At 39.1% G+C, this 19,210-nt stretch overlaps 1 protein-coding gene across 1 annotated transcript in view; it reads right to left on the bottom strand.

The window, feature by feature from the left end:
- Rab2a (RAB2A, member RAS oncogene family) overlaps positions 1-7,457 on the bottom strand; it is a 91,866-nt gene extending 84,409 nt beyond the window's left edge. The window contains exon 1 of the mRNA XM_026390801.2: positions 7,143-7,457. Within this exon, the coding sequence (XP_026246586.1) occupies positions 7,143-7,188 (46 nt within the window). The 5' untranslated portion in view covers positions 7,189-7,457. The remainder of the gene's footprint in view (positions 1-7,142) is intronic.
- Between the last annotated feature and the right edge of the window lie 11,753 nt (positions 7,458-19,210).

Here is a 19,210-nt window from a genome sequence, read left to right as displayed (position 1 = left end):
CAAATTCCAGCTTGGTCAGTTACTAGCAGCATGATAAAACTATTAGTCTCCTTTTCCTCATGTAAAAAGTATGAGACTTCACTAACATTACTATTCAAATTTAATGAGTTACATCATCAGAGAATATGCCCTATAAAACTAATATCAGGAGTTAAGTATATGCACGTACATACTTTTAAAAAATGGAGACTGTAAGTAGGGTAAATGATTAGGATTGTCTCTTTGCACTGCTTAGCATTAAACATAGTGTCCACTTCAAAGAGGTGCGTGCAACTTCGTATTATACACTTCAGGTAGTAATTAATGTCCCTTTTGATTAACCATACTATCTCATTTGCTCTTTGGCCTCTATTGTAGGCTGAATAAGGCCCTCCAAAAGATGTCCACACCTGCATTATTGGAACCTATGAAAACATTACACTATCAGGTGAAAATTGCAGATGTGATTAGAATTAGAGCTTGAGACAGAGAGATTATCCAGGTGAGCCCAATCTCATCACAAGTCCCTAAAAGTGAAGAACATTTCCTAGATTAGAGAGCTGAGATGACCCAAGACGAATCATAAAGATTCAACACAGAAAGATATGGCTCACTGTGGCTGCCTTTGAAGGTGGAAAAAGGGAGCCACTGACCAAAAAATGCAGATATTTCCATAAGCTCTAAATGCTAAAGCCATCAGATGATAGCTAGCAAGGAAAGATGAATGGCAGCTCTATAACAACATGGAACCAAATTCTGCCAATCTGAATGAGCAACAACTCTCCAGAAAGGAAATCCAACCTTGCTGAAACCTTGATTTTAGCTTGGTGAAACATACTGGATTTCCAAACTACAGAATCAATCCCAAGTTAAATTTGTATTGTTTGAACCCCTAATTTTCTGGTAGTTTGTTATGGTAGCACTATAAAACATACCTTTTCCTACCATTGTCATTTAAAAAATTATAAATTTTTATACACATGCCCTTAAATCCTTTTAGAAACAAGTAGGAATAAACTAGTCAAAGAATGCAGTCTTCTCAGCAGAGCCTACCTAACACACAAATTCATCATTCACTGAAGCACAAGCTCTGTGCCAGACACTATCCTGTCTTGAAGGAGTTGGCTGCAACATGTAGCCATCAATATTCATTTTTCTTCCTCTCTTCCTCAGTTTTGGCCATAAACACAGTAACTGTCATCAATACCTGAAAACATTTTGAAACGAGAACTGAAGAAACCTAAAGCTTCATCACAGCTATGAAAATGAAAAACTAAGAGGTGGCAGGAGGGAAGCTAAAAGGGGAATAAAGTGAAGCCATCCTGTATTCAAGGGCATGGCACACTTTGTTCTATTTTTTCTTACCAAAAATAATTGGTTCCAAACATCCTCAGTTTCTTCATCTGTAAAATAGTAATCTTAAAGATGTACAGAAGGATTAAAAGATAACAAGCCTCAGCTCGAATTGTAGTTCAACTCCGGAGCTACTACTGCACTTGCCTAGATCCTTAGCACCACATTAAAAATAAATATTAAAAAAAACAACAAAAAGAAATAAATAAAGGTTAATTTATTTCATTTTTCAGTATTTATTTTTTAGTTACAGTTGGACACAATACCTTTATTTTATATATTTATTTTTATTTGGTGCTGAGGATCGAACCCAGGGCCTCGCATGTGCTATGTGAATGCTCTACCACTGAGCCACAATCTCAGCCCCAATAAAGGTTAATTAAAAATTAAAAAAAAGATAATAAGCCTTTAACGTGAAATAGGAACTATAAAACGTGTGAAGTATTCCTTATGAGAATATACTACCAAGACACTGTGAAAAGCTAATGTGATGGATATACTTTAGGGATTACTAAAATGAAATTCCAGAAAGGAAAAAGTTTGAAAGGAGAAAGTTTAACAGTAAGAAAAGAAAAATTCATTTTAGAAAAAATAGGCAAAAAAGGACTATTATTGACCAGTAGAGGAATGCTGTAGTACTACTACTAAAAAAAAAAATACATTTAAAAAAATATAGCTAGTATTTACTGTAGAGCTACTAAAATGTAATGTCTGAGAATATCAAAGTTGAGAAACACCGCAGGAATTAAAAGAGGGTAATTACCTGTGTACAGTAGCAGAGGGAATCTTTTTTTTTTTTTGCCAGACATCTATTACTTACACATGGAGAAAAACAGCTAAAATCTAGAGTATTTTAAAACTTGCAAATAAACAGAACTGATGAAATTATGTGAAAAAGTTTCATGTAGAAAACTACAAGTTAGGGAGCAGGCAAGGGAGGCTCACATGTGGCTGTAATCTTTGTAGCAAAGGACACAGCCTTGCAGAAAGAGGATGAGCAAAGAATAAAAAGCTGGGCCAGGAGAGGAGAAAAGAGCTGAGATGGTAAAATTGGGGTCTGTTCAAAGAAAACAGCAAAATTACTGGCTACTGTTAAGAGGAGGAGACCTAGAGATAACATGGAGGGGAGGGAACACTGGGAGAGATACAAGAGAAAATTAATTTCATGGTAAAGAGGGACTGGAATGGGACAAAAAGGACACAAACACTCTACAAGGAAGATGGATATTATCTGTCTAAACATCTCACTCCTTCCTTCCCTTTCACACTTCATATTCAATGAAATAGCTCATACTATGGTTCTAGTTTTAACTTCCCAGTGCTCCCTTTATTAAAAAAAAAAAAAAAAAAGTACCAGTACCATATGTGATATGGCTTAAAACTTAAAGAAAAAAAAATTGTGAGGAATCCCACAATATAGAAAGCCCCATTTCACCAATACCAACTTTCCCAGTATAAACATACAATTCTATTCTCCTCCCCAGAAGTCACTGTAACTGTTAAATGTGTATTTGAGATGTTTTCTGCATATTTACATGGTATAAATAAAAATCCAGTTTTTAAAAAAAATAAATGAAACTATACCTTACATTTTTATTACTTGCTTTCTCTTTCTCATCTACTTCTTCTTCTACACACACACACACACACACACATATTTTTTTGATACCAGGGCTTGAACTCAGGAGTGTGTGACCACTGAGCCACATCCTCAGCCCCTTTTTATTTTGAGACAGGGTCCTGCAAAGTTGCCAAAGCGGGCTCTGAACTCATGATCGGTCTGCGTCAGTTTCCCAAACCACTGGGGCTACAGGCATGCACCACTATGCCTGGCTTCTCATTCACTTCTTAAATCTAACAGTGTGGCAAAGCACTCTTGCCTTCCTAACATTTTAACCAACAATCCCTGGCTTCTGCATTTGACATTGGTTATCTGCTTTTCTGGGATCTGACTCCTCTGTGAAGTCTGTGACTGTGTCCTGTCTCTCTTTCTCTTTTGATTCCTCCTTCTTAATCTCCTTTCCTGATAATGCTCCCATCACAATTACACTTTCTCCTCTGTCAATATTCACTATGAATGACCACAAGGTACTTGATTCTAGCAGGACAACTCTTGTCAGATTCCTGTGTGTCAATGATTTTGCCTGTATACCAAATCTCCCAAATCATTTTCATCAAATAAACAACAGTTTTCATTTTTTTGTATAATATGTAATTTCACTTTAACTACTTGAATCATGTTATAATCAACAAGTCCTGATGCTAAAGGAAGAGGATGGAAATATGCAGGGAAGAAAGTTTGGGGTTAACTATCAGTGAGTGGAAGCTCGATAATAACGATTTGCTTTTTATGAGATATTTTCTTCCCTACAAAACCTCCCAATTTCAATAGTTCAGATCATGAACTCTCAGATAATAATGATTTCATTTTGTGATAAGCACCCAAATCTTTAACCCAGGTTACTCTCTTGAGCTGCAAACATGACTTTCCCTGAGATACAGACATTCCCTCTTGCCCATAAGGCAAATTCACACACATCATTCTAATTTCAGCTCAGATACCACCTCTGCAATTATGCCTTGCAGCAACTCCCCTGATGGCAGGCAAATTTATTAAAAAAGAAAAGAAAATTCACCAAAAGACATGCCTTTATATATAAGACAAAATCAAAAGCTGTCCTAACAAAAGGGTTATTTAAAATGCAAGTGGGAGTAGGAAGAAAGAGTAGAGAAAAAAAGAAAAGAATATAATTCAACAGAAAGAAATGGAGTTTGCTGCGGGTGGGGATATAGCTCAGTTGGTAAAGTGCTTGTCTGGCATGCATAAGGCCCTGGGTTCAATCCCCAGCACTACCAAAAAAAAAAAAAAAAAAAAAAAAAAAAAGAAGGAAAAGAAATGAAGTTTGCTTCTATCTTTAAAAAAAACACTAATTAAAAAAAAAAAAGAAAAGATAAAAGGATACAACCTGGTTCCTGACTGAGTGCTTGGCTGAGGTGCCTGGTTAGTGATGAGATTAAAATGGTAGACAGATGCCAGAATTTTAGGATCAACAAATTATGGGTTTATTACAATTTTTCTCTTGATAATTATCTGCTTATAATATTAGGCCAGGCTTGCACTTTCCACTTTATATCTAGATTTAAATGACATATTTTCCTAAATGATTTTTCAGAAACAAGACATTACCTATGAAAATAAAAGCTACATTTAACTGCATTTGGTCTTACTGTAAAAAAACAATTCAACAGTATCATAATATAGAAGTGTTAACAGCATCTTCCTTAAAAGAGGGAATCCTAAAAAGGAAAAATGTGCATGATTTATTTCTTTTGAGAAATCAAAGCACTTTTACATTTATCCTTTCATAACACATAGGACTAAGAGGAGGAAAGGCTAAGAATGACTGTTGCAGAAGCTATACCTCAGTGGCAGAGTGCTTGCCTAGCATGTGTGAAGCACTGGGTTTGATCCTTAGCACCATACAGCAATAAATAAAATAAAGGCATGCTATTCAAACACGACTACCAAAAAAAAAAAAAAAAAGAAATAAAATTTTTAAAAAACACATAATCAAATAGAGATGCCTAGACAATTACCCATAAAACAAAACAGACTGGGATTAACATCAGAAGAATCATACAAAACAAGAAATAAAAATGCAGAAAAGTGGCAGTCACTTCCAGTCAGGACATCAGGAAAATCTTGGCATATAGTAAGAGCTCAATAAATGTTGACTCTGCAGGCCTTACAGAAGACCTGGATAAGACTGAGAAGGACTGACAGATTTTCTCAAGAAAAATCTGTGACAAGAAGAGGGAGCAGCAGGGCCTGGGGAAAATCCCAGAAACCAGTCACTGGCTCTACTGGCAAGGTGGGAAATACAGAGAAAGAAAGCTAGAAAAGTAAATAGGAACTAAAATATGGAATTTATTGAAGCTCAAACTGAAAAACCATGAGGGAACAAAGAAGTTGCCTCCTGACACCTGACACATTTCAGAAAGATTAAACTGACAAGTGAACTGTACTGGTGGAATGACAGTGGGGAGAAATGCTACTTTACAGAGTCAAGTGTCCAATATTCAGTGCCTAACAGCAGCAATGCCGAGAAAGGTATGCCTTCCCTTTGAACTGCTTAGGGAATTTTTGGACAAGTACATATTTCATGAGGGTGGAGCACCAACTTGTTAATATTATAGCCACACTTCTCCCTGCACAATCCTTTATTTACCCATAGTAGGTCCTCAATAAAAAAAAAAGCTGAAATGCTGTGGCTGTGGTTGAGTGGTAGGGCACTTGCCTCATATGGAGGAGGTCCTTTTGAGTTTGGATCTCCAGTACCACTACCACAAAAAATAAAATAAATAAAATAAAATAAAAGTTGAAAGGTAATCTGCAAAGTCTAAACTTGCATGTTTGCTACTGCTAAGATAATCTGTTACTCATCCATTTCTCAAACCTACTCATCTTATAGTTAATCTGACACCTTCCCAATCTCATTTTTTAAAATAATCTAAATGGTTTTAGAATCCTCCTTTCTTTCCAAATATACCACAACATTTTGTTACCAAACATTTTGAAAACACTGCTTTTACCCAGGATTTTACATAGAAAGCCTTCCAGTTTCCATTCACATGCAACCCTCCCACCAAAAAATGCTGAAAAAAAGCACATTTATAGAAGCAAGTTTTTCTCTTAGGCAGCAAACAACATGCTTCCATAGTTACTTATAGAACCTGCTACATCATTAGCGCAACTACAAGTTGCTGCTTACATTTCCAAAGTTGTGCAAAGGGTCCAAAGTTGTGCAAGAGTAACCACTGAAATCAGACTCTGGTATATTAATAGTTATAACACCTGAACAGTCTTATGTTTATTATTAGATTCAAAGTAATGCCATAATCGCAGGTATTAAAAATATTTTATAAGTTTGCTGATATATTTGTGAAATATACTAGGATGTTATTTTAATTGAAAATAATTGACTTTTCTTCTGCTTCTAATGGACATGAGGTCACCCGAAAATTAGTAGTTATGACCCAGGACTTGACACGACTGAAATAGCGTCCCCAACATACACACACATAAGCACACACCCAGAGCAGTGATTGGCCTTGCATTACTATCAAGTCAAAAAAACCCCAGTTTACACGTGGCAAAAGTAGCCAGAACTCTTTGGTGCTTTAATGACCCCGAAAGGGATTACCCACTCGTCCATTCATGTGATGTAACTTATTGACTTGGGAGTTGAGGGTATTAAAAATAATAATGTTTTTTTTTTTTTTTAAAGGGTTTTTTCTCCATTCAGCTGGCTGTTCTACACCAAGGGAGCGCCTTGTTCAGGCTTGGGCGGGTGCGTGCAGGTCGGAGAAGGTGGGACTAATCAGAAAAATCAAAACCAGGGTCACATCACCTTCTGCTCTCTTTTGCCTCCCTATTTCTCTGGGGCCGCGAAGAGACCCAAGAAAGGAGGCCCTAGAGACGGAGTGCAGTGATTTGAGACCGGCCCTAGCGGCTCGGTACCGGGTGGCACTGCTGTCACACAGTCTCCCGACCCGGCAACGTAAACGGCCGCCGCGGCTGTCGGCTGCAGGGCTGGCCGGGCGGGGGCCGCGGACCGGGCCTGGCCAGACCAGGCCGCGGCCGCTCCAGTGCCCACGTCACCAGCTCCAGCACTGCGGAAATGGAGCGGCGCGGCCGGGAGGGAGGTGCCGGGTGGAGTCTGCGCCCGCGACGCCGCAAGGCGCCGTTTGCCCCTCGGCCCCGGCCCGAGGGCCGCAGACAGCTGCTGGGCCGCGCCCGAAGCCCTCACCTGTATCGCCGATGATGATGTACTTGAAGAGATAGGCGTACGCCATGGCCGCGGCCGCTCGGTGCCAGGGCACACGGCTCCTCCTCCTGCTACTGCTCCTCCTCCGCGCCCCTCACCCCGGCGCCGCTGCCTCGAAACGCCAGGCCCCGCCCGCTGTCGCCGCCGTGGCCGTCAGCCGCTGGGAGTGAGGGGCCGAGAGGAAGCGGTACAAACTGACACCCGCGAAACCGAGTGAGACAGCGCCCGGCTGAGCCCAGCCGAACAATAACAGCCGCCTCGGCGCCTCCGCCCCGCCTCCGCGCCGACCCGGAAGTGCTGCAGCCGCCGGCGCCGCCGGAGGAAAGGGGAGGAGCTCTGCACGCCGGCCGCGCCCCGCCGGCCGGAGCCCCGCCTAGCCCCGCCGGAGCCCCGCCCCGCGCCGAGCCAGCCGCGCCCCTTGCGCCGGGTCCCCTGCGACCCTGAACGGGGCGAGGCGGGCGCCAGTTCTGGCACGTTTGAGCTAGCTACTACGGCGGCCGGGAGACGCTGGGGCCCGAGCCGCGGCGGGGGTGGGGGTTGTTCGGCTCCGTCGTAATCCGCGCGCGGGCGACTAGCCTTCTGCCCTTCGGTGAGGCGCGGGCACTTTGTGGAAAGGCAGGGGTGACGTTCGGTTGGGTTCAGGACCCTGCCCTGGGATGGTCCTGCCCTGAGATGGTGAAAAGATATTTGATAATGTGGGAGCCACTGACAGTGGGGTGAGGGGCGATGATATTTCTGTTTGTGGGCCCTGAGAGTAGTAATGAACGTAGTTTTTTGTAAATTGGAAACTATAAACCAGAGATGGAAGTAAGTTGTACATCCTTTCCATGAAATACTACACTGTCTCAATTTTAAAAAATAAACCTGATTTATCTTACGTGAATACAAAGCAACTCTTGTGTATAAATATATAAGACGTGCCTAACATTTTTTTAATATTTATTTTTTAGTTGTATTTGGACACAATACCTTTTATTTATTTTTATGTGGTGCTAAGGATTGAACCCAGGGCCTTGCATGTGCTAGGGGAGCCCCCCACCCCCGCAGCACCTAACATTTTAAACCATACACACACACACACACAGAGTTTATGTACATGTGCATATAATGTATATGTTATTTTTTATGAATATGGGTGTTTTTGCTTTTGTTTTGCAGTGCTGAGTATTGAACCCAGGGCTTCTTTACTCAGGAAAGCTAGGCAAGCACTCTTACCCTGAGTTGCATCTCAGCCCAATTTTTGTTTACCATGTATAAAAGAATAACAGGAATACACTTAAATACCCATATGTGCATAATAAATTTTGGGGGGAAATGGGGACTAAGGGAAGAGATGAGAGGGGGAGGAAATTATACTTTTCACTGAATTTTTTGTGCAGTTTGAATCTTTTTGCAGGGTTCATGAATTATCTACTGAAAACTGTTAAAGGAAAAAGCAAAATGACATTCATTCAACTAATGTACCAATGCATACTGTTTCATGCACTCCTAGGCATAGCAATTGAAGACACACATTTTAAGAAGCCCAGGTTTGGGGACTAGGGGCGTAGCTTAGTGGTAGAGCCATTGCCTAGCATGCCCAAGGCCCTTAGATCCCCAACACAGCCAAAATGGGGAAAAGGGTAGGGAGGGTTGGAGGGAAGACAGGTTTGGGTTAGGTGACAAAAAAGGTTACCAGCAAAGATTACCTAGAGTAGATTGTATTTGAATTATGAATCATTCATTCAGAAATATGAATGCTAAATAAGAGTTTATCAAATGGACAAAAGTCTTTTCAAAGTTTGAGCGTGAAGAACAAAGATTCATGGATCCATTTAGGAAATTTCAAGTTGCTTAAAGAAATTAATTTGCTAACATCTGAAGTTTCATAAAGAAGCTAATTTACTAACATTTGCTATTGGCAATGAAAAGAGAATCATTGATGGGAGAGAAGTGACTGGAATTCAGTGCCCCTGGTTCTTGTTGCCTAATATACTCTTTTCCCACTAGGGATCTCTCCTTACTGATCTCAGTGATTACTACTGACTCCACTGTGTTGGGCTGGCTGTGGTTGGTTCCTGAATGGTTGGATGGCTTGCCAAGTGTGAACTGAACTCACAAGTTTTTCTGGAATATTTGGAAGGGAATTGACTAAAGATTTAGTGATAGAACATAGTAATATGTATTTTTTTTATTTTTTTATTTGTGGGATTGTGGATTGAACCCAGGGCCTCCTGTATGCCAAACAAGTGTTCTACCACTGAGCAGCATCTCCTACCCTTTTTCAAATTTTTTTTTTTTTTTTTTTTTAATTTGACGCAGTCTTCCTAAGGTATCCAGGCTGGCCTCAACTTAATTCCTTCTGCCTCAGACTGCAAAATAGCCAGGCAGGACACAAGAATTTGACATGAAAAGTTAACCTAAAATTGCATAATCAAGTTCACTTGTCTTTAGATTGGAGCAGAGGAGGTCTGTGTCCAAGACTTCAGGTTCCATAGGCTGTTTTTCCTTTCTTTTTATTTTTTTTAATATTTATTTATTTATTTTTAGGTGGACACAACATCTTTCTTTGTATGTGGTGCTGAGGATCGAACCCGGGCCGCACGCATGCCAGGCGAGCACGCTACCGCTTGAGCCACATCCCCAGCCCTGTTTTTCCTTTCTTGAGTGGCTTCACCCAGGTTTTCCCTGTATGATGGATAAAATACCCAAGTTCTTATTCTCAGAGTAATGGCCTTTACCACCGCAGACTTAATAGGACAACTCCCAGGATGTTACATAAGCCTACCATCTTTAGGAACCAAGAACATTCCCCTGTTGTTCAAAGAGATGTCTTGCTGGAGAAGTCCCTTATGCAAGGCCATTAATCTAGCCTTGCCTCCTTAATACACATATGGAATTTTACCTAGTAGCCACAAGGGAAAGTGTGAAGGGAAAGAAAGTCAAAATAGATTATATATTATTATTTGGATATCAAATATTCCCTCAAAGATTCATCTGTTGAAGACTTGGTCTGAAATAATGTTCAGAGGTGTCATTTCAAGGAAGTGATTGGATTGTGAAGACTCTATTCTTATCAGTGGATTAATCCTTTGATATTAATCCTTTCATCAGTCCTGAATGGACTGGAAGATGGTAGAAACTATAGGCTGATGGGCATGGTTGGAAGAAGTGGTCACTTTGGATGTGCCCTTCCCCTCTCTCTGCTTCCCAGTGCCATGAAGTGAACAGCTTTGCTGTACCATGTCCTTGTACCAAGATGTTCTGCCTCACCTCAGGCCCAAAGCAATGGAGCTAAATGACCATGGATGGAAACCTGTGAAACCATGAGCCAAAATAAATCTTTCCTAATTTGTTTTTCTCAGGTACTTATCACAGTGATGAAAAGTTGACCAGCTGTGCATGCCTCTCTGTAATCCCAGCAGCTCGGGAGGCTGAGGCAGGAAGATCATGAGTTCAAAGCCAGCCTCAGCAACTCAGTGAGAACCTGTCTCTAATAAAATATAAAAAAAGACTGGGGATGTGGCTTGGTGGTTAAGCGCCCCTGGGTTCAACCACTGGTACAAAAAAAAAAAAAAGAAGAAGAAGAAGAAGAAGAAGAAAGAAAAGCTGACCAACACAGTATATAACAAATATCATAGAAATAGATATTCAATGTAAAGAAAAGAACTCAGGAAACCTGGCTTCTAGCATTGGCCTTACCACTGGGTGATTGTGACAAATCATTGACCTCTAAGCACTTCGATGTGGTGCTAAAGTTTATTACTTAAAAGTGCTATTCCATGTCTGAAGTTCTTTAGTTTTCTGTCTATCCAACCTCCAGATCTAAAGCGACCTGTAAAGGAGGTAATAATGCTTTCCTCGTGAAAATGTCAGGGCATCAAATGTATGTTACTACCACATAGAACTGAAATGCATTATGTATCTGTATGTAAGAACTGTAATAGTCATTTGCTGCAAAGAATGAAAAGAGTAAGGACTTGATTTTCAAATTTTTCCCTTAACCTGTTTTCTTATCTGGAAAATATGGATTATAACTGCCTCACAAAGTCAGTTTAGTATCAAATAAGATAATGGATGGGCTAGGGGGTGTAGCTCAGTGATAAAACACTTCCCTAGCATGTATATGGTCCTTCCTTTGATCCCCAGGACCACAAAACCAAAAACAAAAACCAACAACATAAAGCTTTCAGGGAGGAAGGATCTAAACATTTTGTAAATTCATGTTTTAAAATAAGCTTCATTCCTGGCTATATTTTAGGTCTCTTTTCCCCCACAGGTAGGTCATGATATTTTGTAATATTTTCTCTCACCATATAAACATTTTTAAATCTTAGAAACAATAAATAGATATAAATAAAAACCACATAAATACATTTAAAACATTTTATTTAGCCCATAAAATCCAAACTCATTTTCCAGAAAAATTCCCTCAATAAAATGACATAAATAGCCCCCCACACACTTTTTTTTTTTATTTTTTAGTGCTGGAGTTTGAACCCAAGAACTTGTGCGTGTGGTGTAGGCACTCAACCAACCAAACTATATCCCCAGAAAACCCCTTTTTTCTTAAGTGGTAGTATACTCAGAATTTTCCATTCTATTTGATTTTCAGCTATTTTCACTGTGTGTGAATTCCAATAATCTCATCTCAGTCTTTGGTCATATGGTCAGAAGGTTATACTGTGAAATTTAAAGATTGTTAAGACTACAGTTTTCAATGTTCTCTGTGACATTTCAAAGTGTAATACTATATTACAATTGAACATTTTCTGCTCCCAGTTAAACTTGCATGTTTTCACTTCCTCTGTGTTTGATTACTCTCAGATTGTGAAAAAGAGAAGGGAGGGTTGAAGTAGTAGAAAGATTTGAAAGACTGCAATTTTGAATTTCTTACCTTGGCTTCCATGGTTTTGTAGCCAGCCCTTCTAAAATGGTTTGCAAAATTATGTATGTATTTGCATATGTGCAATTTTATGGGAGAGAATCATGACCTAGAAATAATTAAGAACTACTGTGATGTGGGAGGCCAACCTTACGGGTGACTGAGTTACACTCCCTAGCTGGGTGCTGAGGCGCTCAGTCACAGAAATGGGTGTGTCTTGCTACAGCCCCATGGGTGAAGCTATGCTCACCTGTTCCTTTGTAATATAACCCCTTGCCCTGTTTCGGATAGAATCTTCCATGGAAGTGCCTTGTGTGTGTCCCTTCCTCTTACTGTGCCCTTGGGTGTGGCCTACCCAGGTGTCAGTCAACCTGCTGACAGTGGACATCATGAAGATAGACTCAGCCCCCTGAAACCTGACCCCTTGCCTCATTTGAATAGCTTCTCCTCAATAAAAGGGGTCAGCGCACGCGTGGGTGTGTGTGTGTGTGTGTGTGTGTGTGTGTGTGTGTGTGTTTTCTCTCTCTCTTTCTGCGGACCCTTAAGGTCAGAGGAGCCGTCACAGCAACCCCAAAGAAAAAGGTATTTGTGTCTCTTGTGTGGTTATTTCGTGCAGCCCAGTTAGCCCAGTTTAACTAGAGTGACCCCTGAGCCTTTTAGTCTCGAGAACAGAAACCCGGCACTGTGAAATGCCTTCTTTCAGTCATTTCTAAATACCATGACAGACTGTTTTTCCAGCAAACACTTATTAAGCTCAGTACAAAATTTTGGAAGAAGAATTAGAATCAAATCCTGATTTTCACCTTATCTGTTGAGTGATCTTGGATAAATTACTAAATTTTCCAAGGCTTAGTTTTCCCATGAGATTATATATATTGTGTGTTTAGCACAACATCAGACACACAGTAGATAACAAACACTGAAGTCATTGTTCCTTGCCTTCACTCATTCTTTTTCCTCTATCCCAACTAGTCAATAAGAGCTGTAGGAGTTAAATGAGCCCAACATTGACCTGTCTTACAGGAGATGAGAGTCCCTTTCTACTAAGTCATGAGAAGCTTTGGCCTGATGAAGGCTACAGCAGAAGTACTATATTATTTTAGAGAGAGGGATTTTGTTCTGGGAAATGAGAGTAGATTTTACAAAGGGAGAGTCAATTGAGCTGAGCCTTCAAGGCTCAGTTTTTATAGTTTTTAAACTTTTATAGTATTGCTTTAACAAGTCCTTTCAAATGCATCAGTACTCTTCATTGCCCTTTGTTTTTCTCCTCTGCCTGACCCACCATTTTTATTGTAGTTGAGCAACATTCTTAGTGGTCCCTGTTTTGACTTCTCTTTTCAAGACCTATATCTGCCCCTTCTATTCTATTCTGCTCTTCCTTCAAAAATTTACTTGAACAATCAAAAATTAATGCTATCAAACTCACTTTCTTTCAGGCACAGTAGTGCATACCTATAATCCCAGTTTACTTGGGAGGTTGAGGCAGGAGGATCATAAGTTCCAGATTAGCCTGGGCAATTTAGTTTGACCCTATATCAAAATAAAATAAAAGGAGTAGCTGGGTGCAGTGACACACACCTGTAATCCCCCAGTTGAGGAGGCTGAGGCAGGAGGATTGTGAGTTCAAAGCCAGCCTCAGCAATGGTGAGGTTCTAAGCAACTCAGTAAGACCCTGTCTCTAAATAAAATACAATATAGGTTTGGGAACGTGGCTCAGTGGTTGAGTGCCCCTGAGTTCAATCTCCAGTACAAAAAATGATAATAGTAAGAACCCATAAAAAATAAAAGGACTAGAGACATAACCCAGTGGGATAGCACTTGCCTGATACATGTGAGGCCTGGGTTCAATCCCCCAATACTTACTTAACCAATGAGTATGTGTAGATGAGAGAAGAATCTTTCTTTAATATGTAGGATATTCTTTTTATCAGTGAGTTGACCATAGTAAAGAAGGGACCAACATAGATGTGTGTATCAGAGGACTAATTAATACTGGATAAAAATAAGCTCATTTGGGCTGTGATTGTAGCTTAGTGGTAAAGCGCTTGCCTAGCATGTGTGAAGCACTGGGTTCGATTCTCAGCACCACATATAAGTAAAAGTCCATTGACAACTAAAATTTTTTTTTAAAAGTTCACTTTATAAAATAGTGCTTTAAAATACAGCTACATAAATATTTTGAATGAATATCTTATTTAAAAACTTTAAAGTGAGTTAAGAACTGGAATAGTGTTAATTATTTTTTGGTAAGTCCTTAAGATTTGCCTTGTATTTTCAATTGAGAAGTGCTCTGGAGAAAGGCCCAACATTGGATTCCAGGAAGCCTAAATTAATGTCTTTTCCATGTCACTAGGTGACCTTGAGAAATTCTTCTCCAAATTTTTCATCATCTGTTCAATAAAGATAATAATTCTGGTTGTTTACATAATATAAATACTGGAGAGAAATTTGAAGACACTCTGTAAAGTACTTTATTACTAGGAGAAATCTATGTACCAAACTGCAGGTGTATGATTGTGCTAGTTTTTTTTTTGTTGTTGTTTGTTTGTTTGTTTGTTGCTTTGACTAAAATACCTATAAAGAACAACTTGGGGGAAAGTTTATTTAGGCTTATGTTTTCAGAGGTTCAGTCCATAGTTAACCAACTCTATTGCTCTAGGCCCAGGATGATGCAGAACATCATGGTGAAAGGGCATCCAGGAGGAAAGCTGCTCAGCTCATGGCAGCCAGGAAGCACAGCAAGAGAATGAGGAGCCAGGGACAAAATATAATCCCCAAGGGCATGTCACCTCTCCCCCAACCCTGCCAGTGACCTACTTTCTCCAGCCATATCCCACCAACTGCGTGCAGTTACCACCCAGTAATCCATGCAAATTATTAATTCATCAAATGATTAATCCACTGATTAGGTCACCATTGTCATAATCTAGTCATTTCAGTTCTGAATTCCTGCATTGCCTCACACATGATCTATCAGGAGACACCTCAAATCCAAACCATAACGAAGATTCTCTACACATGTATCCAAGTGTATTAAAAGGCTGACTACTATAGAACCATATAACATCAGTAATATTTATAATCTGAATTGTTGATTTGTTTTTGGCAACAGAGACCAGACCTTGCAAGTATTTCAAACCCTACTCTCCATTTATTTATTTATTTATTTATTTATTTATTTATTTATTTATTTATTTATTTATTTATTTTGTGTGTGTGTGTGCTGGAAATTGAACCTAGGGTCCTAGTAAGCATGCATTATACCACTAAGCTACACCCCTAACCCTCCATTTATCTTTAAAGTGTGCTATGTCTTGTGTTCACTGGTAGGAATCCTTTGGTATGAAAAATTTGGGAGTGGAATGAGAATTGGAATGTATTCTTGCTTCTAACCTAAAGAAAACAGGAGTATATTTTTCCAAACTTATTTTCTAAAAGTAAGTGTTTTTTGCAAGCTAAGGCGGGAGATCACTTGTACTCAGAAATTCAAGAGCAGCCTGCGTAGTATTATGAGACCTCATCTCAAAGTAACAACAAAAAAAGTCATTATTAAAAGAATAAGTATGTTCTTTAAAAAGTGAAATTATATTTAAGGACTCACATTTAAAAATCAAGTTTAGGTGTGGTTTGTGCCAGGAATCATTACTGATCTTCTACCTCTTTTTAAGAAAATCTCACTTGAAGGAATTTCTTACTTTAAGGAATCTGGAGATCAAGTCTCAAGAATGTTTACAACAGAGCATGTGATGGTTCACACCTGTAATCCAAGCTTCTCAAGAGGCTGAGGCAGGAGGATCTTGAGACCCTGTCTTGAAATAAAATCAACTAAGGATAGAGAACATTTTTACTCTTAGTAAATTGGCATTTTAACTTTCTTCATATTGCATTTGACACAAATTATAATTCAAAAGTATGTTTTATTTATTTTTTTTAAAGAGAGAGAGAGAATTTTAATATTTATTTTTTAGTTTTTGGCGGACACAACATCTTTGTTGGTATGTGGTGCTGAGGATCGAACCCGGGCCGCACGCATGCCAGGCGAGCGTGCTACCACTTGAGCCACATCCCCAGCCCTCTAAAGTATGTTTTAGAAAGAGTACATTGTTCAGCATTGACATAAGTATACTTTTTTGTTCATTTCTTTTTTGGAAAAACTGGTTATAGGAAAAAACCTCTTTTGGACTAGATTCTACTCTGTGAATTTATTGAATGCATTTCTGTAAACTGCTTCTTTTCCTTCAGACACTAAATCCAAACATTAAAGGTAAGATAGTCTGATATGAACCTTAAGATAAGCTATTTTGTCTTTTTAAAAAATAAAATGAGGTTATCTAATTACTAATTGAAATATTTACCTTTTCTTCTCTGGAAACAAGCGGAGTATGGAAGACATATGTGTATATATATATACAGAGAGAGAAAGAGAGAGAGACAGAGAGAGAGAGAGAGGGGAGAAGAGAGGGAGGAGTGTGTGTGTGTGTGTAGTATATATTTTATTATAAATGATTCAGGACACAGAATATTGAAAGTGAACTCAGTTTATAGGCATCCTTCAAGTAAAGAAACTTTTTCAAAAATTTAAACTCACCAAGTCACCTAAGTACAATCTATGGAAGGATTAATTTAATGTAACTATATGTTATGATTTAGATATGAGGTGTCCCCTAAAACCCATGTGTGAGACAATGGAAGAAGGTTCAGAGGAGAAATGATTGGGTTATAAGAGCCTAAACCCACTCAGTGGAGTCATCCTCAGATGGGATTAACTGAGTGATAACTAAAGATGGAAGGTTGTGACTGGAGGAGGTGGCATTGGGGCCATGCCTTGGAGTACATACTTTGTATCTGGTGAGGGGAGTCTCTCTTCTTTCTGATTTCCATGTGAGCTGCTTCCCTCTGCCATATTCTTCCACCATGATGTTCTACCTCACATTGAGCCCCGAGGAATGGAGCTGGCTATCTTTGGACTGAGACCTCTGAACCCACTAGCTTCTAATAAACTTTTCTTCCTCAACTTGTTCTTGCCAGGTCTTTTAGTCACAGAGTGAAAAATCCTACTAAAACACATATAAGAAAGAATATTTGAGACCTGATATTTATATGTCAGGTGCTAAGAATGGAGACAGAGATTTACTCTGAAGTCAATGAGGCTTAAGCTCAGGATTCCTCATTTGCATGAACTTCTTTCAAGGCTACCACATGACCAATTTTATTTTTTAAATAAAAATTGAAAAAAGTAAAATATTTAAACCTTGCTCAGTTAATTCTGATGTCTCTCATTTTAACTTTTAATCAATTACAGTTTCCCTTGTGTTTAGATTTTTTAAATGATAATGATCTACAGGAGATTATCAATTGGGAGTACAATAGTTATATAGGATATATTTCCTTGGTCACTTGTGTCTATATTGTTTATTATAAGGAGCTGTCTGGTGCAGAAATGTGTTCCAGGAATACTGCAGTCTCTACTGTGCTGATTGACAGCATCCTATGATGAAGGGGTCACATCTTAATATAATGACGTCCTATTGGATTAGTTTTATATTGCTAAATAAGAAATTACCACAAATTTAGTAACTAAAGCCAATACTAGTTATTATTACAATTCTTAGGGTGGAAGTCTGGGTATGGTGTAGCTGAGTTTTCTATTCAGGGTTTCACAAGACTTGGCTGCCATCTCATCTGCAGTTTGGAGTCTTTTCCCAATATCGCATGTTGTATTAGCACTCAGTTTCTCACTGTTACATTTCCTTGCAGGCTGTTAGTGGGAGCTACCTTTAGCAACTAGAGGTCACTTGCATTCCTTGGCACTTGGCTTATTTCATCTTTAAAGCCAGCATAGGGAGTTTCCCTCATTTTAAAATTCTTTTTTTGCTATGAAACTGTCAAGTAGGGCGTGTCTTTTTAAAAGGCCACAGCTGATTACTCTGGCCCACCCAAGATAATCTCCCCATTTTAAGATCTACTGATTTGGAAAATTACTTGCCTCTTACAAAATCCCTTTATAACACTGGGTGTGGTGGCTCGCTCATGCCTTTCCAGCTACTTAGGAGGCTGAGGCAGGATTTCAAATTTGATGCCAGCCTTGGCAATTTGGCTAGACCCTCAGCAATTTAGCAAGACCCTGTCTCAAATTTTAACGTACTCCTGGGTTCAGTTCTCAACACCAAATAAATAAACAGCAAAATCTCTGTATAGCTGTACCTAAGTAGTGATTGAGCAACTTGGAGAAAGTGTGTGTAAACCAGAGGATGGGGACCTTGGGAGTCATCTTAGATTGCTGCCTATCATAACTGCAATGTCCAGCACCAAATGTATGCAGGTTACTAGAAGTTCTACCTTATTATAAAGGTTTTCAACTCCAAGTATGTATTTTCATAGGCTGGGAAGAAAATTCAAACACAAATAAAATGAAAATTTACTCAATTTACTTATATAGCTTAAATATATAATATACAATATATAAATACAAAATATGAATAAATATAAAATACAATATAAATATATAAATATTAAATATACTGAAATGTTTTTATTAGAAACAATAAGTTGAAGACTCTTAATTTATTTGTTAAAGACTTAGAAATTTGGAGCTGAGGATTTAGTTCAGTGGTAGAGTGCTTGCCTGGTATGCTTTAAGCCCTGTGATAGATCCCCAGCAGCAAGAAAAACAAAATCCAAAACTCTTTTTTTCTATTAGAAACAAAGAATTCATAAAGACTAATAGAATATGCAACAAAAGAAATCAAGATGAGTGGTATAATTAATGTAAATTACCCTGTTATACAGAATTAAATTCTAAAAGTTTTTTGCAGAACACACCAAGAACAGTAGTTCATTTAAATGAAGAAATAAAATTTGAAAATTAATAATCATGTTAGTCAGCAGTCACTGTGATAAAATATTGCCCTCTGTCCCCTGCCCCTCCCCCCCAAAAAAAACAAGAAAGATTTATTTGGGCTCATGATTTCAGAGGTTTCAGACCACAGGTGCTTGGCCTGACTGATGTAGACCTGTGATGAGGCAGAATGTGATGGCAGGAAATATGTGGTGGAGCAAAGCTACTCACCTCCTGGTGACCAAGAAGCACAATGGCACGGAGATACAGAGCTCACTTGCATGTATGTGCAAAAGAGCAAGAGCATGAGTGCAAGAGTGCAAGCAAGTTCTAGGAGAAAAAAGAAAA

This window comes from Urocitellus parryii, chromosome 7 (assembly GCF_045843805.1).
Source record: "Urocitellus parryii isolate mUroPar1 chromosome 7, mUroPar1.hap1, whole genome shotgun sequence".
Lineage (NCBI taxonomy): Eukaryota > Metazoa > Chordata > Mammalia > Rodentia > Sciuridae > Urocitellus > Urocitellus parryii.
Note: the sequence above shows the minus strand (reverse complement) of the source record. Positions and strands in the feature narration are given on the sequence as shown.